Genomic DNA, 27,295 nt, shown 5'->3' on the forward strand with positions numbered 1-27,295 from the left:
AAAGGATCCCTCAACCCAACTCAATTCGAACTATAAACACCCCTATATTCAACCAGATAAATTTATTGTATCCGATGTCTTGAGAGTGTTATCCGTAATGCTCCGGTAGATGTTAGCTACAATAATAAATAATTAAAATAGACCACAAAAACCAAATAATTTTTTTTTTTTTTTGAAGCTCCTACACCAATATTGTATATATATATATTAATAGAAACGGCCTACTTAAGCGGGACCCAGTTGTCCACGTATTTTCTAATTATTTGAAACTTTATTGCCACTATATATATATTGCAAATTTCCCGCCGTCGTCCATCCATTCCAGTCTCGAATATTTTCACAAGAGCAAAAACCTCCATGCCATTCTCGAAGCCGATTGTTCACAGCTAAAACCGAATTACAAGCTCAAGAAAGCAGATTCATCTTCAAAGGTATCAATCTCTTCGCCACTGTTTGTCATTTGAGTTTTCTGTTGAAGGCCATTAATTCCGATCCTCCACTATCACGATTATTCATAATCTTCCTATTCTGTTCTGTTTAGTGTCTCCTAGCTTATACGACTACAATTCTGCAAAGAACAACCATGGATTTGTTTCGAACGTCAATTCTGCAAACTGTGTCGATTTGGTCGAATGCGTTGTGGTGATGCATAATGTTGACTCTGGTACGCAATCGCACCTCCTGGTGCCTATTCGGCTGTGCAGACCTCTGAGCTGTGTGGCAATTTCCCAGGATGGCCGCTTCGTGGCTGCTGGAGAGGTGAACTCTTTTTCCAGAATTGTCCATTTGTCTTTGCAGTTTTACGAACTGAAACTGATATGATTGTTGAGATAAGATTGATTTGAGATACCGTATATTCCGGTTCGTAATTATAGCTGCCATGATGTTTTTATTCGACAAATCGGATCTACTTAGCCAAATGATTTTTACCTGCTTTAAAATTTCAGTGTATATAATTTTGTTCGATATAATTGATGCGCTTCCTCGGGATTTGGTGTTCCTGTCACCAACTCACTTTATATTTTTGTGCTTAAGCAGTAATCAATCAGCACCAACGCCAAACAACCACCGAATTTCATTGACAGTATTATATGATGAAGTCCACGTTCTCAGTAAATTTGGATCATGACAGTTTCTTCATCTATTCATGTGGGTCCTCGAATATATATTAAGAGATTTGTCTACGGGATGATGGCTTCACCACAGTGCATATAAATTTATAAAAATCATCTAAAAGCCTAGATCATGGGCTTTCTGATCTGTAGTTTGTAATGGTGAAAGGTCAGATGACTCGATTACTATATTTTCCTCACCCCATGTTCTATATTGCTTTTGCAGTCAATGCCTCAGCCTACAGTATTTATGTGGGATTTAGATGGCATGGCCTTTGTATCAGAACTTGAAGGTCATCTGTACGGTATTGCTTGCCTTGCTTTTTCCCCTGATGCTAGTTTTTTTCTTCTTTGGTTTCAGTTCTGCTGCTACTTGTTCACTTTTCCTTTTTCCAGCTTAAATAACTCGCTATTCTTTATTTATACGAGGGGAATATATATTTGGCGGACTACAGCGTTGCTAGCAAAGCTCAAACCATGTTCATCTTAGACGGCCATCTCATCTGTTTCCTTCTCATCAGATTCAAAACCTCTTTGAACTGCTGGGAAGAAGCACATGAAGTTCTGGACAATCACATCTCCTAGGACCCAATTTAAGTTAGGGACAAGTTCACTGTCTTTGCATGGAAAACCTGTTAATCTTGTTGGATGCATGTTTGAACTCACATCTCAATTACTTCTACGCCTTAGGACAGTAACTATTATTCTGGAATAAATACGCTCGAATTCTTCATGAGAAAAGTTTTATCTATAGTCTTTCGGATTTCCCTCTGCTTTTGTGGAAATTTTCTATGACTATGGTTTTTAAAGCAAAATCTAGCTAGCACGAACAGAAATGTTCAACATGGATGCGTTGATATATAATTGTGGACCCCTTGGCACATGCAGTAGATAGTAAGCGTATAATACACACATACATTTAGATAGAGTGGGAGAGAAATGTAAGTTTGCATGATGTTATATGTGTTAGTTTTTTAATATTTTTTTTCAAAGTTCTACGTGGAGGATAAGTTGATAAATATGCGTCATTCTCACGTCTTTATCTGATTTCATGATCAGAGCATGTATGTTGCATGCATCCATACACATTTTAATTTTTATTCAACTTTCAATTTAATGAGAGCTTGATCTGTTTTTTGTTTTCTTTGTTAAATTTCAATTAAAGTGAACCGCCCTAATTTTAAAGCAGTAACCAAAAAACAATCCACTTAGAAGAAGATAATTTGCGCAATTCTTGTTCCTTGTCCGATGTAGAGGTTGTGCATGGACCCCACTCTCATTCTGTAAAGTTTTGCAAGCAGAAAATCATGAGTGGTGGTTTGTTGTAGTTTATGGTTTCATTAGGTTTAGGGGGACAGGGGAAGAGTTATGGAAGGTGTTGGATGGTCTATTCGGTCTTTGTGGGTCTTGTTAGTTCTTAGGGTAGCAACATTTTCCCGGATCGCCTAATTCACATCAATACTTCATGCATTGAACATGGACATACTATCCAACATTTGTGCATAATATACTTGTCCTTGAACCTGGGATACAGCCTTTCAGAAGTAATAATATCATATTACTAGATTAATATTTTCATGGTTTCTTTTATTAAGTCATATTCAATTCATAGGTGTACCAAACAGGAAGTTTCTTTTAATGATTCAAGATGATCATCTCACGATCTAGAACCAAACTTGATCTCTGTATGATTGCATGTCCAACTTAATCACTTCGAGTTAGCAAGGTTTTGTGGTTTATTGGTACCCTGCATAAGTATATAATCTTATCTATCTTTTTGCTCTGTCCAATTTTTCTCTTTCTGTGATATGAACAGAAAAGTTGCTGTTCTTTGATTGTTGATGATCAAGAAAATGCACCTCTACCTCCAGAATTTCAATTTTTTTCTGACCACGTCCTTGGATATGTTAAGTCCTGCACCAGCAGCTTATCCGGAACTCTTCTGACAATAGAAATACTAATGGTTCTCATGTGTCTCAAGAAACTTTTTGGTAATGCCTTCGATGATCTTCGAGCCATTTTCTCTTTTAAATGAATCCTTTTGTTACTCTCCATGCTTACAATACATGTCTGCCTCCAGTGGCCATTCTGCAATGGAAAACCGCAGGCCCATAACGTGTTTCTAAATCTACCAAGTTCTCCTGAAATGCAGAAGATCTATGTCTTCCACTAATAGATTACGGTCACACCCTTTTTGACTAATCTTGATTGGTGTAAGACTATCTTGAAAATTCATTCACTCGGGCATGAATGGCTTCAATGTTCGCGTGAAAAGCTACTTTGCAGCTTCTACCATTAGGAGAAATGCTTTGTAACCTTGATAAATCTTAGCAATCTGAATGATTTTTCTTAAATATCAGTTTGCTTTATCTTAGGGTGCAATATAGGTGTAATAGGACTAGTTGCCCACCCTAAACCAAGAGCGATCCTTTCGAATCAGGAGTTGCATTCTAGGCAAAATGTTTCTTCCATGCAAGAGATTCCTGGATGATGTTAATAGAACGCAATTGTGTTCTTCGAAACAGAAAAAATACGTTTAGTTGATGTGTTACTTACTCAATCAACCTTTTCTGGAAAATAAGATATTATTCTTCTTTTAATGTGGATGTTTTGTAGAAGGAAAACTTCTAGTCAATAGAAAACAGCCAGAATGAAAGATTATAGAAGGGAGACGTATGGTGTATGCCATTTCTGTTAAAATGCTTCTGAGCTATTTATGATAAAAAGATTTGTCCGCAGACACCATTACGTCTAGAGTTCAATGTTTTGCATGATAAGAACCGCTACACACTGTCAAATTTGAATGCGTTTTCTCATATATTTATCTTTTGTTTGGTTTGGATTGCGAGCTAAGGCTTATGGTAAAAGCAGACTAAAGGTTCCAATTTCAATCAGCCGACAGTAGGACTGCATATACATAATTGCACTTGTATGCAGTTAACGATTATGACGAGTCATTGCAGTGAAAATTGTTTATCTTTTTCCCGATGAGGAATGTGCTTTACAGGACAAGATGCAGCAAAACTACCAGTTTATAATGGATGCTCTTCTGGTCAAGCTAGCAATGATATAGCAATGATATGAATTTCACTCAAGAATGAATGAGGTTCATTCTGGGAAAACGGAAGAGCTGCTTTTCAGCAATGTGAAAAGTCAAAAGCAAGCCACTGGAGGTGGTATCGGTGCCGCATTAAGTCTGAAAATGGTGATCTATTCAAGCTACATTCGGGCAGTTTGTCAATGTCAGGTTAGTGAAATTTTGATTCCGCAACATTAATTTAGTCTTTGGGAATTCAACCAAAATAGGGATGTTGAATTGTAAAGTATACTGGGACTTCTATTCCTGAATCTCTGTTGAATTTCTCTTCTTAGACAAACTAAAGTATCAATCAGTCTGAGCTATATGCAACATTTAGGGCTTCTTCATAGCTGAAGATATTTTCATACAAATGTTTGGGATGTAAAAAAATGATTTCATAGTATCAGTCTGGCCATCCAAACCTTTTATCTTGTTTCCTTGTATGTCTTTCTGCTTGCTAGGGTATAATATTTACTTTTTAAAAAATGTTTTTCAAAATTTTATCTAAACTCATTTTCCAAGAACGGAGTAAAGGCTGCGAGATAAGTCATTTGTCCTACCGACAATTCAAGTTTGAGTTGGCTAACTTACTATAGGACGAGAGTGAGTGTTGCACAATCACTAAGTGAGTATCGAAGAAGTGCATTGTGACAACTTTTCTAGTTTACCCCAGCATTCCCCACTTGTCCGACTGCTAAGAAATTTTTGGATATCAAAGAGACCTCTTCCAAAGATAATTTTAATAGGTCGATTTCCCCTTTTTTGCAATCAGTTTCCTTCCGCACTTGCTGCTCTAGCTAATTGCCCCCGTTTCCAAGTGTGATTTTTAGTTTATGTACGGCCGTGCCTAAGGGCATATCGGTTGAAGTAAATTCTTTGTTTTTAATCAACAAACTCCTTAGCCGAGCATCCCAAAGCCATAACACAGGCAGCGTCAACTAATTTTCTTAGTCTGCATTTTTTTATTTACAAATTGAAGGTTATACTTATAGTCTAGCTGGGAAGAGGAATATCAAGCAACCTGGATTGTACAGATTCATCAGTTCCATGATATAATTGAATTTGATTACTTTTAATACAAAAAAAAAGCCACATAATTGATGGGTGTTTATTATACAGGAGTGAATCATCAGTAAGGGGAAGTTACTCTTCCAAATGTGCTGTGCAGGACTGTCTTGGAAGCACCAAAAGACTTCTAGTGCTACCTTATGACGCTGGTTGCAAAACTTTGATTACGTGGACGAAGCTACTAATCATTCTCCGTCAGAGAAATTGCGAAGTCAGGTTTTGGCAGAGCAAGAATTGGTAGGTTCTTTCTAATTGGTGATAATTAAAAAGAAAAAGAAAAAAGAAAAAAAAAGAGGGCTCTGAGAGAGTAAAAGGGGCCTGGGCAGATCAAGATTCTCATTTCTCAGAACTTAATTCTTTTAGTTCGAAAATTACTTTAATGAACCAATATTTCTGTTATGAATTGCTAGTTGTGCAGGATATCTATCTGAAAAGGTTGATGAAATGTTGAGGAAGAATCTTGGTAGGAATTAATAGTTTTCTATGAAGTAGCGCCTAATTATGGTAAATAAGTGACGCATTGTGCCTCGTTGGTTCCATGCGTTCTTCAGGTAGTCGATCAACTCTATCTCGAACAGTAAAAAATTTAAAGGTAATTCTTTGGAAATTCAAGCTTTTGGCAGTTAAATTTTGATCCACTTATTTTATCGCACTTGCCTTGAGTTCTTGTTTTAGGTCGGAGCCCTTCGGGATTTTGCCAAAGATGCCACTTCCTATTGCCAGGCATGACACCGACGGTGAGAACTCTAAACAATAGTATATTATTTTTCAAGAGGGGCTAACTTGCAAATGTTTTACTGGGCTCGTTATTAGCTTGAGGAACCATACTTCCCTGAAAAGAAAAGGAAAAAGAACTGCGTGCCTCCTTTTCTTTTTCTTTTCATTTTTTTAGTTGTAGGATTCCTTATTTTCTTCTCATGTTTTGTAGGCATAGTTCTTGTTCTCCAAACTTTATAACATTTAATTGTGAAGAGGTAACTAACAAAAATAAGGAAAAAGAAAAAGGCAAAGACCAACTTTTCTTTTTCTCCCCTGAATCAGAAAAAAAATAAATAAATAAATCTTTTTCTCCCCCTTAACTTTTAACACGTTTCTTAGTTGTGATTTTCATGTATTTCTGATTTAAAAATTGTTAAGAATAACCTTTTTTGTGAATCTCAAGGCATGCTAGTGAATAATTAGCTCTCCGAGAATTTACAGATACCGAAGGCCTGTTGGAATATATACAAATCCCTAAGAAGGTATGCCTACAAACTTATCTCTAGTATGCTCATTCCTTTGCTTTTCTCTCTCCATAGTAACATGCCAAAAACCATATTCTTTCTTGGGATTCCTTCACTCGACTCGTATAATCATGTAGTTTTTTTTTATAAGCCTATCATAGTAGTTGCCTTGAGGAACTGCCACTTTCCTTCAATAAGAGGTCTATCCATTTCATGTAATGCTGGAATTTAGGGTCATCTCATCATGACCATTTCAGGCACTATGAACAGACCAATAGGGACCATGAAAGCATATCCTGAAAAGAAAACTTCTAGTGGTTATCGCCCCTCCCCTCTACATGCACACAAACTCCGATCAGTTATAATGTTAGATCAATTGAAGGCCCAGTCATCAATGATTACTAGTTTAATTGTAGTCGTGGTTGTTATTATTATTATTATTTACCGAATCTTCATGGGCCAAAAGATGGAAAAGCTCTCTCACATTATGCCAGGCATTGAAAAAAATGAATGTGTCTGAGCATGAGATACCCAATCCCTCTTTTTTGGGTGTAGGATTAAAATCTGTGAAGTGTACCCTTAATTTATTCCTTCCCATTTTAAATTTAAAGGGGAAAAAACATTCACACAACCTAAAGCCTTCAAAGATTTCCTTTTTACAACTTCATTAACAAATATTTTGTAGACACTAAACCTCATCCTTTATAAAATTTGAATTGAAAATTTTCACATGTATATGGGGTCCAAGGTGGAGGCTCTCTGTTAAAGTGGCCTATCATTTATACATTGTTTTTAATCAGAAAGAAAAATGGGAAATGAAAAAGCCTCTGATTTATATGAGCTGTATGAATGTGGGGCAAAGGAATGGGGTAAAGGGGCTTCATTTGATTGTCCTTTTGTGTTCATTTTTCACTTGTAATGATCGGTTTTTCTTTTCCCTTCTTTTGTTTCACAGCTAGGCTTGTTTTTGCATTGCCATTTTCTCTGTACTTAATAAACACCAAAAATAACCAAGGGAAAGGAAGTTATTCATTTGGAACTCTCCCTTGGGACTCACCTTTTGAGTGAATATGTGTACCCTTGCCTAATTATGGGCAATAATAATCTAGGCATTAAATTAAACAACATTATCGGATATCACAACTTTAAAAAGAAATTTGGAATCTTTGGATGCGCATGTTTATGCTGCTTTCATTAATTTTTATTACGCAGATTGTCGCTGTAATATGTGCTCCACCAATTTATCCTCATTATGAATCAGAAAGGTAACTTCCATAAGCCCAAGATTATGTCACCTAGTATTCTCCTCCTACTATTTTCAGTCTTTTCTAGATTCACATTGAGGCCATGGGTGTTCCTTATGTGAAATCTCTTGTGCTTTAATTATTAATAGATTCAGCTTTGTGCAAGAGGCATATTTCCATTTCCAGTTTTAGATTTCTCCATTTAAGCACAAGTTTGATTTCTTTTAGTTGACATGATTCCCAGATTTTTACATCTTTTTTCCAACACAACCGGACCTTTTACAGCCATCCTTTTATGTAGTTCACGTTTATTATCCTTAACAAATAAGTAGATTCCTTTCAAATCTATATACTTATTGTTGCTTAACTTTTCAGTATCAATTGGATTGTATCAGAATATATATTTCCTTAGTTGATGGCTCTAAAAGGGGTTTGCATTCATTATCTCTTATAGTTAATCCCCATAGATCATGAAAATAATGTTGATTATAAAATGAAAACCCCATATGATCGTTGTTAGGTGAAACTATATGTGGTTTGGAGATTGCAGTCTGAATATATTTATGGGTGTGGGGTTATTATGTCAAGACTGGGAAACTGTTCCAATCTCTGTGACTTTTCCATAGAGAAAATGACAAAGAACTAAAGAAACGAAGAAAGCTCATTCTCACTGCATAAAGCAGCACGGGAGAGACAAAAACTGCACACACTCTGAACATTAGAATCTGCAGTTCCCTTCACAGAAGAACGCAAACCAAAGCTAAATCACTCTCCCCCTTTTGCCAAATCCAACTCTGTTATCTTCTTAATCTCAGTTTGCAGGCTTTGAATATATTACATGAAAGAAAATAAAAATAAAAAATAAAAAAATTGAACTCCTTTTCATGTCAAACAAAATTTTTACAAATGTGGCTGCTAGATTACCATGCCTTGGTTTCTCTCTCTCTCTCTCTCTCTGCTGCTGCTGCTGATTTTTTTCTTTTCCAGCCTTGGTGTGAATCCATAGGAATGTATGAATTTATTATTATTTTGGTGTTTTCTGGGCAGAGATTGACTGAAATCTTGTAGTAGACAGTTTAATATTGTTTTAAGGATCATAATAATTCCAATAGATTGTTGTGTGAGAAAAATCTTTGCAGGATTCCTTTCCTGTCCATTAGCCTTGGAGGAGAAAACAAAATGAAATGATTTAAGCTGCTTTAATACTCTTTTCGATCCATGTAAGACAACTTTGAACTCTTCTTTTATCATTGCTATGGTAATTAATACATAGAGAGAAGAAATTGATATTCTTTTTTTTTATTCAATCTTGTACAGGATCGAGAGATCGAACAATCAACTTCTTGGATGGTAGTTGATTCTTTATCTGGTAAGTTACCGTCTGACTTCGACTTCCTAATTTATAATTATAGATTTGTTATACATCAGGTTAAGATTTATACTTTAATTAAGACTTTGTGATACTTTAGAGTTATATTTCTAGTTCATTAGGTTACATGGGTTAAGATATAGTGAATAGACTGACCATTGCCCCGCAACCATATGAACTCCACCCGCTCTTACCCATTCCAAAGTCCACCCCCGAGACCAAGTTGATCAAATTGAGAGGTATATAATGTATAAAACTAAATGAATACATTTAAAGCTTCTACCTACTCCTCAAATTGCTGTCATCCCCATCAATACATTTGCCAAAAAAGAAAACCCAAATCATTGGGATTGTTAAATTTCAAAAGACCAAGATTGGGAATGAGAGAGAGAGAGAGAGAGAGAGAGAGAGAGAGAGAGAGAGAGAGAGAGAGAATCTAATTGTATCTTGGTGGAGCATAGATGGGAATGCAGTTCATTATTGTAAGATGTGGACCCCTCATCCATCCCACAAGTGAAGAATTTTGGTTTGGTCCCAAATTCTGAGCCTCTCTCTAGATTTCCATGCAAACATATCCTTATGGGAACATCACAATAATTCTCATACCACCAACCCTAAGATAAAAAATAATAATAATAATAATAATAATAATATATATATATATTAAAAAGCAAAAACCCTAAAAGACAGATCACTTACACACAAAAAGAAAGAGAGAGAGAGAGAGACAAACTCTTAATCCTTTCTTTATTTCTTTTTCTTTTTTCTTTTTTTTTTTCTTTTTAAAGAAAAAATATAATATATTTATTATTGTCATTATTGTTTTTTATGAACAAAAACTCTTGCTTTATTAATAAAGGAAAAGTTAAAGATAGAGGACACTAACACACTTTACGCCTCATATATTCCAGCCACTCCCCTCCCCCCCTCCAATTTTTTTATAAAAAAAAATAATAAATAAATAAATAATTGCTATTTCCACCCCCCAATCAATGAAGTCGGCGTTAATTACCATCATACCCCTCCCCCTTTGAGCTTTCACAAAAGTTAGGTTTTTCTCTCTCTCTCTCTCTCTCTTTTATTTGTTTCATGTGATTGCCTGAGGACGATGCCGCTACTGCCCAACCGCCACTGCTTCCTCGTGACTTTGCGGTGCCCAAAAGCTACCCCTCCCCCACCCCCTCTCTATTTATTTCTCTCTTTTTATCTTGTTCTTCATGTGATGAAAAGATTTAATCCATTTAGATTATTCCATTCAAAATATAAAAATTAGGATGGACTAAAGTTTTTCCAATTCGAATTAGGTTGATTTTTTAAAAAATAAAAAATTTAAGTTGATTTGTAAGTTGACATTTTTTTCCGGTCATTATAACCCAACACTACCCTACTTTTAAGATATATGAACATTAAGACCATTGTAATTTTTATAATCAAGGTTAGTGATGCGTTGTGACTCGAGAATGTTTGGTTATTTGATTTTTATGAGATTTTAGTTTCCAAGATGTATCGTTGATAGGTTGAAATTTTTAAATAATTACGAATAAAAAAAAAAGAAACGGACAATCCAACCCAACAAAAAATTTAAAGAATTGGGTTGTATTGGGATCTTTATTTGAATTGTTTGATTCAAAACTTTAGATTGGTCTAAAACATTTCTCAAACTTAACTTTATTCTAATTTAAATAAAATATTAAATTTATCATAATTGAGGGAGTAATTTGATAGAGAAAATAACAATTTTAAAATTCATGTATTTTATTCTAAACTGTGATTTTAATATTTAAAATAAAAAATAATTTGTCTTATAAAATTTAGATTAAGAACTAAAATTTATTCATTAAAAAACAATAAATTGTAGCTATAACGAGAATTATTTCATTAAAAATAATTATTTAGATTGTCATATATTAATAAGGGTGACACAAATATTCCAATAATGAATATGCCACGTATGTATCCACCACACGTGCGAACATTCCTTCCTATTCTATCTCATTTTTTCTATAAAAAAAAAATAATAAAAAGTAAAAATCAGGTGCGGTCAGGTTCATGGAAGTGAGTAGATATGAATAATGTGGGCCCAAAATCTGAGGTCTCGTGTTCAGAAAATTGATATTGCCACCGCACCTTGTAGAACCATACGTAACTCCTACGTATGCACGTGTGCTTTCATTTGGTAATTATTATTTTTATTTACAAATTTATTTTTTATAAAATATTTCACATTATTGTTGTTTTTATTATGAATTATGATTACTGTTATTACTTTTTATTATATTTTTGCCGGTAATAAGTCATCTTATGACTAATAAACATTTGATATTTTCAATATTTTGAAAAAAAATCAACAAATTTATTTAACGTAAATTGAATTTTGTGCAGTAAGACATTAAACTCTCGAGTTATCAGTGTATTTAGACAAATCGATCGAGTATACATAAAATTAAAAATTTATAAATTCATTAGACACGAAATTAAAATTTTAAAAATGACAACAATTTTTTCTTTTTAATATTTTTTTTAGGGATATAAGAAGTGAGAAAATATAGGAAATAAAGGAAAGTGAAAAGAAAGGGATTTGTACTTTGGAAATGGGCAAGCAAAATTCAAGATTAAATTTTTACTTATTATTGCAAAACAAAACAATAAAACAGGCAAAATGGAAATTGGGATTTGGGAAGCAAAAAGAAAAAAGAAAAAATTTTGCTAAAAAAGACTGAAAAGCCATAAAAACAAAAAGGAAAAACCCTAAAACAGGAAAAGAAATAAAGGGGTGAAATGGGAAAGCCTTGTGAGAACATAAAATTAAAATTAAAAATAAAAATAAAGAAATTTTGTATTTATGATATTAGACCATTTATATGACCAAAAAAAAACAATAAAACAAAAATATTATGATAAAAATAGATAAATAATTTAACTGAACAATATAGTGCCAAATAACGTTCCAGCTCCAAACCCAAAACTCAAATATCTATTATATACATTGAAGTTCATCATAGTACTAAGAAGTCGCTCTATTTAAAATAGTGAATTGTAACAGTTTAAGCTATTTGTTAGTAGATATTGTCGTATTTGAACTATGTTATTACATAGTCGTTCGTTTTAAACTTAGGACCTTTATATTGTTGAATTGGACACGTTTTGTACTAGTTAAGTATGTGAAAACGTGTCTCGTGTGTCGTTAGGACAAAGTCGAGCAGAACAGATCCGAGAAGCTATTGGAATCGTATTTAAATGTCGAGAAAATGAATATGGATATTAATTGTGGTATTGATTTTTGACCGAAAATTTATATTTTATGTGAGTTAAAAAGGTATTTGATTGTTATTATTATTATTATTATTATTATTTTATAAAATGATTTTCATTAAATAAAGTTAGAGCCAAACAGAGCCTAGAAAATGTAGGGCTGGGGGGCAAGGGGGAGGGTACAGAAGAAGGGTGCATTATGGTAATTTCACAGCGGCGCGTGTCCCTAGAATACTAATTTTCACTTCTTTTAATAAGGCTAAAAGAAGATGCGACACGCAGCATGTGGGGCCCACCCTTTCTTCTTCCCTCCCACATAGAATTTCTCTCTCTAGAATTTGCAGTCGTTTTAACCTTATTTTCTTTTCTGTTCGTTAGACCAAACCTCTCTCTCTCTCTCTCCCTCTCTCTCTCTCTTCATTTTGGAACATGACCAGCGCCTGTTGCCGGAGATGAATCCAGTCACGGAGGCGCTGCCGCCTTTGCTTCTGCAACCCCATCGCCCTTCCACCTCCTGCGACCGTCATCCAGAAGAGCGTTTCACCGGTTTCTGCCCTACATGTCTCTGCGAGCGTCTTGCTGTTCTCGAACCTTCTTCTTCTTCAACTTCTTCCTCTTCTCGAAAGCCGCCGATTAACTCCTCCGCTGCTGCTGCTGCTCTTAAGGCCATTTTCAGACCCTCCGCTGGTGGTGGAGGTCCTTCTGCCGCCTCTGGCTGGAATAAACCGTCTTCTTTTTTACCTGAGCTTCGTCGGACTAAATCGTTTTCGGCATCCAAGAATGAAGGATTTTCCGGTGTGTTTGAGCCTCAGAGGAAATCATGTGACGTGAGAGTTCGGAATACTCTGTGGACTCTTTTCTCACAGGATGATGAACGGAAGCCATTGAAGAATGAAGCTCCTCGGATTAACAATGGCGGCGGTGTTCACATTGAGGACGAACCTAGAAATTTGGCCTCCTCGTCTGTTGTTCGTGGTCCGGTTTTGGAACCGGAGGAAGAAGAAGAAGACGACGAAACTGAACCTGAAATAGAGATTTCTGGAGAATCCGATGCCGGTAATGTAGTCGACGACAGAGTCCAAGAAATCCAGGAAGAAGAGGATGAAGAAGAAGAGGAGGAAGAGGAGAATGAAGAACCAAGCCGGCCGGAAATTGAACCAGTACTAGACGATTTCAAGAGAATAAAGGATCACATAGATCTCGATTCCCAACCCAAGAAACCCTCCGGTCGGGACTTCAAGGAGATCGCCGGGAGTTTCTGGTCAGCCGCTTCTGTTTTCAGCAAGAAATGGCAGAAATGGAGAGATAAGCAGAAGCTCAAGAAGAGCAGAAATGGCGGTGGCTCCGCCACATTGCCAGTGGAGAAGCCGATCGGACGTCAATTCAGAGAAACACAGTCGGAGATAGCCGATTACGGCTATGGCCGTCGGTCCTGCGATACCGATCCAAGATTCTCCCTCGACGCCGGCCGAATGTCCTTCGACGATCCTCGTTACTCCTTCGATGAACCACGAGCTTCTTGGGATGGCTATTTAGTAAGCCGTACTTTCACCAGAATGCCGACGATGCTCTCTGTTGTTGAAGATGCTCCGATTCATGTTTCTCGAACGGATACTCAAATTCCGGTCGAAGAACCTGCAATTTCCGGCAATGACGATGAAACCGTCCCCGGTGGTTCGGAACAAACCAGAGATTACTACTCCGACTCCTCTCGCCGAAGAAGAAGCCTCGACAGATCAAGCTCACTAAGGAAGACGGCAGCGGCAGTCGTTGCGGATATGGACGAGATTAAATCATCCTCAAACGCGAAAGTCTCTCCGGCAACAGCCGATTTCTTTTCCGGACCGAAATTGGTAGTTCCAGACAAAGTCCTAAGAGATTCCAACACGAATTCCTTACGAGACGACTGTTCGGAGACCTTCGAAATTCCTTTCAGAAACGTAGACCGGAAGGAGGCGAAAAAGTCCCGCCGTTGGGGTAAGGGCTGGAACATTTTGGCGTTCATACACCGGCGAGCTAGCAACAAATACGAAGACGAAGACAGATATAGCACTAGAACTAACGGCGTAACGAGATCCTTATCGGAATCATGGCCTGAATTCCGAGGCGAACGGAACGGCGAGGTTAGAGGAATCGGCGGAGGAATGGGTTTTAACCCCAAAATGATGAGAAGCAACAGCAGCGTGAGCTGGAGGAGCTTGCAGAACAACAATGGCGGATCATTTGGAAGCATGAGAAAGAGCAATGTGGAAACAAGCAGCGGATTCTTTAGGAAGAAGAAAGAAGATTTCGTGTTGGAGAGAAATCATAGTGCTAGATTTTCAACGAACGACGTCGTCGACAATGGACTTCTACGGTTCTATGTAACGCCGATGAAGGGCAGCCGGCGAGGGGAAATCGTGAAGAACCGACCGAATCCAGCTCAGTCCATCGCCAGAAGTGTGCTGAGATTGTACTGAAATTCATGAACATGAAGAACAACAAGAACAAGAACAAGAAGCTGTTAAGTTTCTGTTGAATTTCCGTGTAATTTTTGTTGGAATTTAATTTAAAAATTAAAAAAAAAAAAAAAAAAAAACAATGAAAACTGTCGCTGCTAATTATGATTTTACCATAAAACTCTCAATTTACTGAAATAACAAACATTTCAGTATTTCTTCTTCCTTTAAATATATATATTTCTAATTTTTTTCCTATTAAAATTATTATAATTTTTTAGACCCTTTCATCAAATTTAATTTTGGTCTTTATATCTCTTTAATATATATTCTTTTAAAATATTTTCTCCATGAAAAATATAACATTTTCTTTCTAGAATCGTTTATTTATTTATTTTTAAATTTAATCATCGTCCTTTGAAATGATAATTAGTACATTTAATCACTAATTAGGAGGTCGGACTCGAATCCCGCGTCATTCAAACAGTAACTAAAGCTGAGTAATGATTTTGTCTCAAGGAAAAAAATAAAAAAGACTGAAAAAGCAAACTTTAGACAAATTTGTATATAAAGTCAAAAAGTTATATATATATATCATATTTGACTATATATTAAAGCTTATATTGAATTTTTATCAATTAATGCTTATAATTTATTTAAAAAGACAAAAAATGATGTCACATAATTAATATATCGTACAACTCATATATATTGTTAATTTTTATTATTTACGTGATTTTTGATATATCTAGGTGGCATGTAGCCAAGCCCAAATGAAGGCCCAATTGTGGAATTGGGCTTTCATAAAGGTGAATGGGCCTTCCGTTTACTTGTGGGCTAAGTATATAAATTCCGGCCCACTATACCGGAACTCATTTGCGGTGTTATGCAGAAGCTCATGCCTGGTGTGCCGAAGAGGAAGAGGAGAAGGAAGATGCCCAAACACGGAAGCATCCACTGTACGTCGAGGCATCATTACTTTCGCCGGAGACACGACTCCGATTGAAAACTCCGGTCTGGAAGTAACGGCGTTATTATCGAAGTATAATTCCTAGCGTCTTTGCCATGGTTGAGCTCCCCAAAGCGCTATCCCCTACACTGGTTTTAAAACTCCTCAAAGCAGAGAAAAACCGCAATGCGGCACTCGCTCTATTCGATTCGGTGTGTCACCATCCTGGTTACGCTCACTCACCATTCGTATTTCACTACATTCTCCGGCGACTTATCGACCCGAGGCTCGTTGTTCATGTTGGTCGGATCGTGGAGTTAATACGAGCTCAAAGATGCACCTGCTCCAAGATGTCGCACTGACGGCTATTAAGGCCTATGCGAAGTGTTCAGTGCCCGATCAAGCGCTGTATTTGTTTCAACGCATGGTTGACATTTTTGGGTGTAAACCGGGAATCAAGTCATATAACTCTATGTTTAATGCGTTTTTCACGTATTGTTTTTCAGTAGCGCCGAGATGAATTGTTTTTCACGTACTTTCAGACGGTGGGCATGTCGCCCAATTTGCAAACTTATAACATTTTGATCAAGATATCGTGCAAGAAGAAGCAGTTTGAAAAGGCGAAGAGATTATTGAATTGGATGTCGGAGAAGGGTTTGAACCCTAATGTTTTAAGCTATGGTACTTTAATTAATGCACATGCGAAGGATGGTAAGTTATCGGATGCCGTGGAGGTGTTTGATGAAATGTCTGCGAGAGGGATGAACCCTGATGTTATGTGTTATAATATCTGATTGATGGGTTTTTCAGAAAAGGAGATTTTGAGAAGACTACTGAGATTTGGGAGAGATTACTGAGGGAATCTTCAGTTTATCCGAGTGTGGCAACATATAACATTATGATAAATGGTTTATGTAAGCTGGGTAAGTTCGATGAGAGTATGGAAATATGGAATAGAATGAAGAAGAACCAAAGGTCAGTCGATTTATTTACTTTTAGTTCTATGATTCACGGTTTGAGCAAAGCAGGAAACTCCGATGCTGCTGAGAAAATTTATCAGGAGATGATTGACAGTGGGTTATCGCCTGATGTGCCAACATATAATACAATGCTCAGGGGTCTATTTCGAGCTGCCAAACTAAGTAAATGCTTTGAGTTGTGGGAGGAGATGGGTAAGAATAACTGTTGCAATATCGTTAGTTATAACATATTGATTCAAGGGTTGTTTGACAACAAGAAAGTGGAAGAAGCGAATTGTAATTGGCAGCTCTTACATAAGAGGGGCTTAAGGGCAGATTCAACAACATATGGAGTGTTGATTCACGGGCTGTGTAAGAATGGATACTTGAATGAGGCTTTAAGGATATTAAAAGAAGCTGAAAATGAGGATGCCGATAGCGGCAGAGCTGATTCATCAGATGAACAAACATAAATATAAACTGAATTCTCATATCTTCAATTCATTGATTAATGGAGGTATCCGAGCTTCTAAACTTGAAAAGGCTATTTTTCTTCTAAGGGAAATGGGCAACAAAGACTGTGCTCCTACTGTAGTCTCCTACAACACTATTAACAATGGTTTGTGTAAGGCAGAAAGATTTAGCGATGCATATCTTCTTCTAAAGGAGATGCTGGAAGAGGGCTTAAAGCCTGATATGATTACATATAGCTTGTTGATCGATGGCCTGTGTCGTGGAGAAAAGTTTGACGTGGCACTCAACTTATGGCATCAATGTATTAACAAGGGTCTTAAGCCCGATGTAACCATGCACAACATCATAATTCATGGTCTTTGTACGGCCCGAAAAGTTGATGTTGCCCTGGAGATCTTTACTCAAATGGCTCAGGTCAACTGTGTTCCGGATCTTGTAACACAACACCATCATGGAAGGTGTTTACAAAGCTGGAGACTGCCAGGAGGCTTTAAAGATTTGGGACCGTATCTTGGAAAAGGGTCTTAAGCCAGATATTATATCCTATAACATTACTTTTAAGGGACTCTGCTCTTGCGCTAGAGTTTCAGATGCCATTGGGTTCCTATATAATGCCCTGCATCATGGAATTCTTCCAACTGCCACAACATGGAACATTCTTGTTAGGCAGTTGTTGGTGATAGATCATTAATGGAATATGCTCTTATTGCCGAGTCTCAGACGTGATTTGATTCTTATGCAATGCTCCGAATCCACAAATTCTTCGAACTGCCATCACATTAAACGTTCTTGCTAGGGAAATTATTCATGATGGATCTTCAACACGATCTTCTTGATTGAAATGATTTAAAAAGTAAGTCTTTCCTCCCCCTCTCCCCTCCAAATCCCAATTTATTCAACTAGATATCTTCTTATGAATTATACTGTTTCCTGTGACTGTTTTATCTCTTGCTAGGTAGTTCTGCCTATAGTGTTGTTAACTGCTTGTTGAAAAACATTCAAATCCAAACAGCACAAATGTAGCTAGACGTGTTATCACTGGCATTCAGCTTAAGAGTACATATGCGGTGAGATACCGCATTGGTTAGGGAGGAGAACGAAGCATTCTTGAAGCATTCTTTATAAAGGTGTGAAAATCTCTCCCTAGCAGACGAGTTTTAAAAACTTTGAGGGGAAGTTCGAAAGGGAAAGCCCAAAGAGAATAATATTTGCAGGTGGTGGGCTTGGGCCGTTACAAATGGTATTAGAGCCAAACATCGGGGATGTGCTAGCATGAAGGCTGAGCCTCGAAGGAGGGTGGACACGGGGCACTATTACAAATGGTATTAGAGCCAGACATCGGGTGATGTGTTAGCAAGAAGGCTGAGCCTCGAAGGAGGGTGTACACGAGGCGGTGTGTCAATAAGGATGCTGGACTCTGAAGGGGGGTGGATTGGGAGGTCCCACATCGATTGGAGAAGGGAACGAGTGCCAGCGAGGATACTGGGCCCCGAAAGGGAGTGGATTCTGAGATCCCACATCGGTTGGGGAGGAGAACGAAACATTCTTTCTAAGGGTGTGAAAACCTCTCTCCTAGCAGGTGAGTTTTAAAAATCTTGAGAGGAAGCCCGAAAAGAAAACCTAGAGAGAACAATATCTGCTAGTGGTGGGCTTGGGTTTGGGTTGTTTCATATGCACCGAACTAGTAAACTGCAGTTTCTTGGCTTATCGAGTGCTTTGATCAGATATTATCAACTTATAGGTAGCTGCTCTATGCATTGTCACTTGCATTCATCAATCCTTGTAGATCTTATTTGTTATTTGTGTTCTTACTCTTGAAGCGACTCCAAGGCTCTTCGGCATAGAGGTAAGACCATCATTTTAACGATTACTGAGCTTCCTTAATTTTTATTTTGAAGTTTCGATGGCTGACCAGTGATGTTCAAGGTTTTCAAATTTTCATTGTTGTAGTAATACATTTCTTAGGCCTATATTAATATCATGTTTCCAAAAGAGTTACAATTTTGATTCAAATTTGAAAGCTTTTCAATTGGGCACGAACATCTTACTTAAAAAAAATGCAGATGGATAGATAGCAGGAAAATATATGTTCTGCTCTCGCTATTTTATCAAGCTGCTCTGAAACTTGCATAGATCATGTCGTAATTATGTTGAAGATATTGATAAAAGATCGTTTCAAATGAAAATTCTAAGCATCAAACGTTGTAATTCATTACAGAGGTCGTGGTGATTGAAGTCATAATCACCAAGACCAAATATTATCGATGCAAAAGTAAAGTAGCTTGATGTATCAGACCCGAGCAGAGAGCATTTACTTGGGGTTATGTCTCATGCTATAGTTCTTATTTTCCATCTTTTGCTCATGCTTTCAGCAATAACAAGACTTCTTCACTCTTTCCTCCGGTTGTCTTTGATTTCTGTTCTTTCTATTTCAGATGACATCCTTTGCTCATAAGAAAATCGAGAAACCAAAGCAGCAAGCATTGCCCCAAGAACTGCAACTTTCCGCCAATCAGGTGAAGAGACGAATGATTCGACAATCGCCACGACTAGCAGGCCAATCAATACAAGATAGATATATCGCCTCGTCTTCGAACCAGCAGCATTTTCTTTAGTAAGCTCTTCAATCTTCTCCATTTCCACTTTGTCTGCGGGCTTCTTCTGCCTCATGTTCTTAAAGAAAAGACCTTCATTTCGTTCTTCTTCAATTTGACCCTCAAACTTTGCCAACATATCATCATTCTTCTCTATTTCCTGCCTGTTCAACTCTGCAGACTCCTCAAAAACTTGCATCTGGCTCTCAATGTTCTCCATAATCTGCTCATTAAAACAAGAACTGGGTCATATTCCAAACCGCAAAATTCAGTGACAAATGAGAAAGGAACCAAATATAGACCAACACCGACCCGTGCACTGGCTTCATCGAGCCCTCTGAGGGCATCTTCTCCAATCTTCTCAAACTCCGCATTGGCATCTTCAGCAAACTGAGTGAGATCAGCAGATTTTTCGTCTAAGAAGCCGGTAAGTCTGAGTTTTTGAGTTTGAAGTAGTGCTATTCTGGCCAGTATCTCCTGCTTTTGTGAATCTCCTTCAGGTGGCGTGGAAGAACTTGATTCAGAGGTGTTGGGCTGGCAGCGCCACAAGAAGGAGCTCTTTGAACTGGGAAATCTTGCTGTGTAGAAGGTATTTCTATGGACTGTGAAACAGGTTTGAACTGGTTTGAACACTATCATATTTGTTTATCTTAGAGAGAGAGAGAGAGAGAGAGAGAGAGGAGAATGATTGGATTTCTTTTGGACCTCTCATTTTACTATTTTTATCACTTAATATATATATATTATATATAATATGAGATATGGGCCCATTCTTGCAAAGCCCCATTACATTTGGGCTTGAGCCCATTGGAAAACAACGCATCAAGCCTTTAGTGGGCCAACAATAGGCCCAAGTGGATCAATCAGGTACATAAAGAGGTGAATGATATAAGATATGGTCCCATTCCTGCAAGGCCCCTTACATTTGGGCTTGAGCCCATTGGAAAACAACGCATCAAGCCTTTAGTGGGCCAACAATAGGCCCAAGTAGATCAAACGTATACATATAGGGTCAATAATATGATATATGGGCCCATTCCTGCAAAGCCCCTTACATTTGGGCTTGAGCCCATTTGAAAACAACGCATCAAGCCTTTAGTGGGCCAACAATAGGCCCAAGTGGATCAATCATGTACATATAGGGGTCAATAATATGATATATGGGCCCATTCAATGGAAGGTAAAGCCGAAGACAAAGACGATAACTCACCCGTGTCATTCGCATCCAATGGAAGGTAAAGAGGATAACTCACCCGTGTTATTCTCGGTGAAAGCCCCTTACATTTGGGCTTGAGCCCATTGGAAGACAATACATCGAGCATTTAGTGGGCCAACATTAGGCCCAAGTAGATCAATCATGTTACATATAGGACCTTGGACCCCAAACTTAGTGGACCTGAACTTGACTATTGGGCCGAACCCAATTTGTCGGAATCAGGAAAACAAGGTTCGTTCTCCGTACGACAAGAAGTCCCACAAAAGTACGAACATAAATAAAGTTACTAGGTTGACTCTTAAATAACGGTGAAGTAAAAGTAAAGATTTTTCAAAAGGAACAAACAAACCCATAACCCTATTTTAGTCCAAACCTGATTGCCCCTCTCAACAACCTAACTCTCCATTATTTTTTACCATATTTAATTATAATATATTTGAGTCCAATAAGGATCGATCGAGTTGAAAAAATGGTCAGGTAAAAAGTCCAATCAAGCATAATAACGATGTTTCGCTCACTGATTCGGTCGTGTTCATGAATGTCCTCGTTTCATCATTTTTGCATTGATATATTTTCTCCATTTCTCAAATCTACGGTTAAGTTTCGGGTTTGAATCTTCTCGAAGTTTTATTTCGAAAAAAAAAAATCAATATTATTATTTAAAGTTAAGCCCAAAGTAGATGTAAAAAAGTTATTTAAATTCTTTTTATACCCTCACTTCGCCAAGTAATTTGAATTGACATACCACTTAAATTCATAAATTTGAGCTTTAAATATTTAGTATTTGATTTGTTGAGTGATTTTTTGGCAACTCCATTCTGGTCACAATTTGGTGTGATATGTGACTGGATTTTGGGTGTTTTATTTGTTACTTTTTCCTTAATTTTCGAATTAATCTCACAAATTATTCGTATCCAAAGTTACGACCGAGCTCTACATCTCAAATATTACTCTCTATTGCTAAGATTTGAAGGACCGTCGTGAAGTGTCTTCTCCATTTCAATTGAAAATTTCAGCTTGAAATAGAGTTGTGTTCATTAAATTGTTTGAAAGAAATATTTGTACGAGGGAGTTCATCTCATCTGACTCTCTCATTTTGTTCCCGAGTTAGTGGACACGAAAGCGAAAAAGTTTTATCAAAAGGCCAATGTCAGGATTCTGTAGTAGCTCACACGCCAGCAGATTACGCCACGGCTCTACGTATACTAGAGTTGATAGAGCAAAGAGTACACAATTACTAGAACAAAAAATGGAATTATTTCCCCTTCAAATCAAAATCATGGAACCATAACAACAAGATTATTCAAATACTAAAATGATAATCTAAAGATATAGCCTTAAAAGGGTTAATAATAAAATAAGATATAAACTTGAATGGGTTGGTTCTTCATCAACAAGAAAGCATGATAGAGACCTACTGCTCACCAATTCAAACTCCAAACTCCATAACTCATAATTCAAATAACTTCGTTTTTAAACTTGATAAAGAGAGAAGAAGGTTCATACCCACCAATGGTTTAATCTTAAGCTTCAAGATCAAATCCATTAGTTGGGTTACTAATTTGAAGCTGACCTGAAAACCATTTCCCAACAATAAAGTAATATCTATATCTTTATATATATATATATATATATATATATAAAGCTCTGACAATGACAACCAAACACTTTTAATCACAAAGTAATTTTCCTTTGTTTTAAAATATCTAAAGCTCTCTAACCATATTATTCATCTTCTTCCCACAGACATGCAACAAAGACAGACTACAGTAGTTATCTACGTTCACAAATCTGAATTACCTGTGATTTGAATAAATATCTACCATTCTCGAGAAAACGGTAACGACCCAAGTCCACCGCTAGCATATATTGTCCATTTTGTCTCGTTACGTATAGCGGTTAGTCTCACGGATTTAAAACGCGTATGCTAGAGAGAGGCACCCTTATAAAAAATGCTTCGTTCCTCTCTCTAACAAATGTGGGATCTTATAAGAACGCTCCAGTCTTGTACGCTATGAGAACAAGAGTCATGTGAGTGATGGAGAAAACCTGAACAAATTGTTTCACAGAATACAAGCAACCAGCACCTAATACATTAGTGTTCATGAATGAGTTGGTTTCTTCTGGGAATTTCTTGGCTTCCAGAACTACAGAGATTGGTCCATTTGAAAAACAACTTTATGTGAGATGTAAGGGATCACTGAGATGCACACAGCAGAGAATTGCTCAAGAAATATTGTGACCTAACAGAACATATGGCTCTATCATTCACCTACCATGCAAAAACGACATTTCAGCAAAGCTTTATATAAGGAGGTTTCTCAATTCTTCATTCCCCACATAGAAACGAGGCTGATAAACAACGATATAGGGAGTGAAAAGAGAGAGATATGGGTTTAATGATTCGAGTTCTGGTTCTGGTGGCCTGCATTTTCCCAGCTTTTGTCGAATGCCGAGTTCGACATTACAAATTCAATGTAAGTCCTGGTTTTTTGATATCAATCACAAGCAAAAGGCAGGACCCTTTTGACACACAAATCCCAGCTTGTTTCTTTTATTGTCTGGTTCCCTTATTGTCTTTTTGTAACCTTTTCTTTCATTTTAAACATTCAAAAGGTTTCATTTGTCTTTCAGTAATCTACTGAACTTTTAAAGATCTTCATGTCATCAACTTTATAGTGTTTAGGCCAAATTCATATCGGTTGGGGAGGAGAACTAAGCATTCTTTATAAGAGTGTGAAAACCTCTCCTTAGCAGATGCGCTTTAAAAACCTTGAGGGAAAGCTCGAAAGGGAAAGCCCAAAGAGAACAATATCTGCTAGTAGTGGACTTTGGCTGTTACAAATGGTATCAGAGCCAGACACTAGGCGATATGCCAGCGAGGAGGCTAAGCCCGAAGGGAGTGGACACAAGGCGGTGTGCTAGCAAAGATGCTGGGCCCTAAAGAGGGTGGATTGTGAGATCCCACATCGGTTGGGGAGGAGAATGAAACATTCTTTATAAAGGTGTGAAAATCTTTTCCTAGCAAACACGTTTTAAAAACCTTGAGGGGAAGCCCGAAAGGGAAATCCCAAAGAAGACAATATATGCTAACGGTGGGTTTGGGCTGTTACAATTTCAATTAAGCCATCAATCTTTATTGTGTACTAAATCTGAAATAAGGACAAATCCGACGTACTCGGGATTCAAATCTCTATTCTATATATTAATGGCAGGTGGTTTTGAAAAATACAACCAAACTCTGTTCAAGTAAGCAAATCGTCACTGTTAATGGAAAGTTTCCAGGGCCTACTATCTATGCTAGGGAAGACGACACAGTGCTTATTAAGGTTGTCAACCATGTTCAATACAATCTTTCCATCCACTGGTAAGCCTTCCTCCAAAAGTTCTATTTCACCTATCTTATGTGATGAACGCAAAGAATGAATGACTTATAATAGTATCTAGAGCAAAGTGAAGGATGATGCTTGCTTACCTTCTTTTTCTGATCAGGCATGGAATTCGGCAGCTTCGAACCGGTTGGGCCGATGGACCTGCGTACATTACACAATGTCCAATCCCATCAGGGCAAAGTTATTTATATAACTTCACCATTACTGGCCAAAGAGGCACCCTTTTCTGGCACGCACATATTCTATGGCTGAGGGCGACTGTCCATGGTGCTGTGGTCATCTTGCCCAAACGTGGCGTGCCTTATCCATTCCCTGCTCCTCACAAAGAAGTCGTTGTTGTATTAGGTGAGCAAATTTGAAAGTTAAATAAAACCATCTTTAGTATAACGATCCAAGCCCACCGCTAGCAGATATTGTCCTCTTTGGGCTTTCCCTTTCGAGCTTCCCCTCAAGGTTTTTAAAACGCGTCTGCTAGGGAGAGGTTTCCACACCCTTATAAAGGGTGTTTCGTTCTCCTCCCCAACCGATGTGGGATCTTACATTTAGCATCCTTGTTTACCTTTACTTGGACCTGACTGATTTGGTTCTAAAACATGATCCTGCTTCTGCAGCTGAGTGGTGGAAATCCGACACCGAAGCCGTGATCAACGAAGCTCTCAAGTCGGGATTAGCTCCAAATGTATCAGACGCTCACACAATCAATGGTCATTCAGGACCCATCTCAAGCTGTTCTTCACAAGGTACAATATCAATCAGAACATAGAACAACCATTATGCATCAGAAAATTGAAAAATACTTGAAATGACATGAATATTTGTCCTCAGGGGGTTTCACGTTGCCTGTCAAGAGTGGAAATACTTACTTACTACGCATAATCAATGCTGCACTCAATGAAGAACTGTTCTTCAAGATTGCTGGGCACAAGCTCACAGTTGTGGAGGTAGATGCTACCTATGTGAAACCATTCAAAACAGATACAATTCTAATTGCCCCAGGCCAAACAACCAATGTCCTAATAACTGCTGATCAAACCTCTGGCAAGTACTTGGTTGCAGCCTCCCCGTTCATGGACTCTCCGATCACGGTCGACAACAACACCGCCACGGCCACGCTGCATTATGCTGGCATGCTTGCTACCACCACAACGACCTTAACTGCCCCACCTCCTCAAAACGCAACTCCAGTAGCCAACAATTTCCTAAACTCTCTCAGAAGCATTAATTCAAACACCTACCCTGCACGAGTCCCATTGACCATTGATCACAACCTTTTCTTCACAGTTGGCCTTGGGATCAACCCTTGTCCCACCTGCAAAGCTGGCAACGGGAGCCGGGCAGTGGCTAGCATAAACAATGTTACATTCGTCATGCCAACCACAGCCCTATTACAAGCTCATTATTTCAACATCAATGGGGTTTTTACAACAGATTTCCCTGCTAACCCACCTCATGTTTTCAACTACACTGGCAGTGGTCCATCAAATTTGCAGACCACAAGGGGAACCAAGCTTTATAAGCTGAAATACAACGATACAGTGGAGCTTGTTTTACAAGACACCGGAATCCTTACCGCAGAAACCCACCCTGTTCATCTCCACGGGTTTAATTTCTTCGTCGTTGGAAGAGGAATCGGCAATTATGACCCTAAAAACGACCCCAAATCGTTCAATCTCATCGACCCTGTTGAGAGAAACACCGTCGGAGTGCCTTCCGGTGGATGGACGGCCATCAGATTCAGAGCTGATAATCCAGGTAGAAAAACTTCACAAATTCCTATCTAATAGATCGATGTAGTGAATGTTATTGATGATGCTTTTGTTGTAGGGGTTTGGTTCATGCATTGCCATTTGGAAGTTCACACAACATGGGGATTAAAGATGGCTTTCTTGGTGGAAAATGGGAAAGGACCAAACCAATCGATCATTCCGCCTCCGAAGGACCTTCCAAAATGCTAGCCAGCCCAAGATGGCTATTAAGGAAGAAGAGACCGAAAACAGAACAACCCATTTCAAATAACATGAAGAACACAGAAGATCAATGGAAATACAGTGAAAGAGAGAGGATTAGAGCCTTCTGCTTTCTTGGGAACACACATTTGCTCAAGTTTGTTCAAATAAATTCTACTTGTAATTTAATTGTTTGAAGAACACAATTCTTTTTTGTCTTCTCTTTTCTTTTCCTTTCCAAGAGTTGTATTGAAAGAAAGAACAGATAATAAATAACGTTAGGGGTTGCTTTTTTATTTATCTTGTTACACTCTCCAATTAAACCCTAATAAACACTTTAAAATCGACCCTCTGTCTCAACTGGGTTCGTTTGTGAAACCCTGCTCGTGAAACAAATGATGTTGATTTGGATGGGCAAACTTCAACCGGTTGGTTCATATTTAGTGTTCTAAATTGTGACAAGGTTCTATTCTTTAGGACTGATTAGTCCTATTCTTTTGTACTTTAAGTTTCTTACTGTTATATTTTTAGGTTCAACTATGATCGTAAAAGCTATATAATGTCACGCTTAGAATTAATATAAGTGTATTTGAGATTGAGTAACATATTGGTGAGAGTATTACATGATAGTAACGTATTTACTTCAAACACTTTGTTACTTTGTTTATTAGTGATTGGTTGTTACCCGTGGATGTTTTCTCCTATATATATATATTATTTTTATTATGAGTTGAAAATATATTTATATTAAATTGCGCAAAAATGGGAGAATAGCAAATTCTAGCCAAATTATATTTAAATAATTTTGTTTTGTTTTTTGTTTTTTTTTTTAATAAAAATAATAAATATTCTAACACATGGATATAAGCTTATTGGACCGAGTGCTTCATGACTGGCCCATAAAATAGCATAATGGGCCGGCCTATTATCACTTTAATGGGCCGTTAGAGCCCACTACCATAGAGATAACCAATTCGATT

At 37.6% G+C, this 27,295-nt stretch overlaps 4 protein-coding genes and 1 pseudogene across 5 annotated transcripts; 4 read left to right on the forward strand and 1 right to left on the reverse strand.

Annotated features, from left to right (window-relative positions):
• The first annotated feature begins 324 nt into the window (after window positions 1–324).
• LOC111803369 (uncharacterized) lies at window positions 325–10,501 on the forward strand. The gene is made up of 10 exons (XM_087127350.1): window positions 325–431; window positions 542–759; window positions 1,339–1,417; window positions 1,568–4,359; window positions 5,311–5,496; window positions 5,670–5,851; window positions 5,935–5,996; window positions 6,422–6,500; window positions 7,695–8,946; window positions 9,044–10,501. The coding sequence occupies exons 2-4, from the start codon at window positions 646–648 to the stop codon at window positions 1,600–1,602; spliced, it is 228 nt and encodes a 75-aa protein (XP_086983476.1). The 5' UTR covers window positions 325–431; window positions 542–645; the 3' UTR covers window positions 1,603–4,359; window positions 5,311–5,496; window positions 5,670–5,851; window positions 5,935–5,996; window positions 6,422–6,500; window positions 7,695–8,946; window positions 9,044–10,501.
• Window positions 10,502–12,693: 2,192 nt separating this feature from the next.
• LOC111804372 (protein OCTOPUS) lies at window positions 12,694–14,934 on the forward strand. The gene has a single exon (XM_023689148.2). It carries the CDS (start codon window positions 12,800–12,802, stop codon window positions 14,804–14,806), a length of 2,007 nt encoding a protein of 668 aa, XP_023544916.2. The 5' UTR covers window positions 12,694–12,799; the 3' UTR covers window positions 14,807–14,934.
• A 708-nt stretch (window positions 14,935–15,642) lies between these two features.
• Window positions 15,643–20,514, forward strand: LOC111804132 (uncharacterized; annotated as a pseudogene). Its single transcript, XR_015422773.1, has 4 exons — window positions 15,643–18,020; window positions 18,123–19,013; window positions 19,603–19,781; window positions 19,942–20,514. The product of XR_015422773.1 is annotated as an uncharacterized LOC111804132 (transcript).
• LOC111804131 (uncharacterized) lies at window positions 19,305–20,400 on the reverse strand. Its single transcript, XM_023688830.2, has 2 exons — window positions 20,074–20,400; window positions 19,305–19,984 (listed from the first exon to the last, which is right to left on the reverse strand). Exons 1-2 carry the CDS (start codon window positions 20,398–20,400, stop codon window positions 19,556–19,558), a joined length of 756 nt encoding a protein of 251 aa, XP_023544598.1. The 3' UTR covers window positions 19,305–19,555.
• A 2,783-nt stretch (window positions 20,515–23,297) lies between the features above and the next one.
• On the forward strand, window positions 23,298–26,611 carry LOC111803604 (laccase-4). The gene is made up of 6 exons (XM_023688095.2): window positions 23,298–23,454; window positions 24,193–24,344; window positions 24,470–24,714; window positions 24,981–25,109; window positions 25,195–26,121; window positions 26,194–26,611. The coding sequence occupies exons 1-6, from the start codon at window positions 23,368–23,370 to the stop codon at window positions 26,322–26,324; spliced, it is 1,671 nt and encodes a 556-aa protein (XP_023543863.1). The 5' UTR covers window positions 23,298–23,367; the 3' UTR covers window positions 26,325–26,611.
• The last annotated feature ends 684 nt before the right edge of the window (window positions 26,612–27,295 follow it).

Source organism: Cucurbita pepo, chromosome 10, assembly GCF_057944985.1.
Source record: "Cucurbita pepo subsp. pepo isolate OVF chromosome 10, ASM5794498v1, whole genome shotgun sequence".
NCBI classification, from domain to species: Eukaryota; Viridiplantae; Streptophyta; class Magnoliopsida; order Cucurbitales; family Cucurbitaceae; genus Cucurbita; species Cucurbita pepo.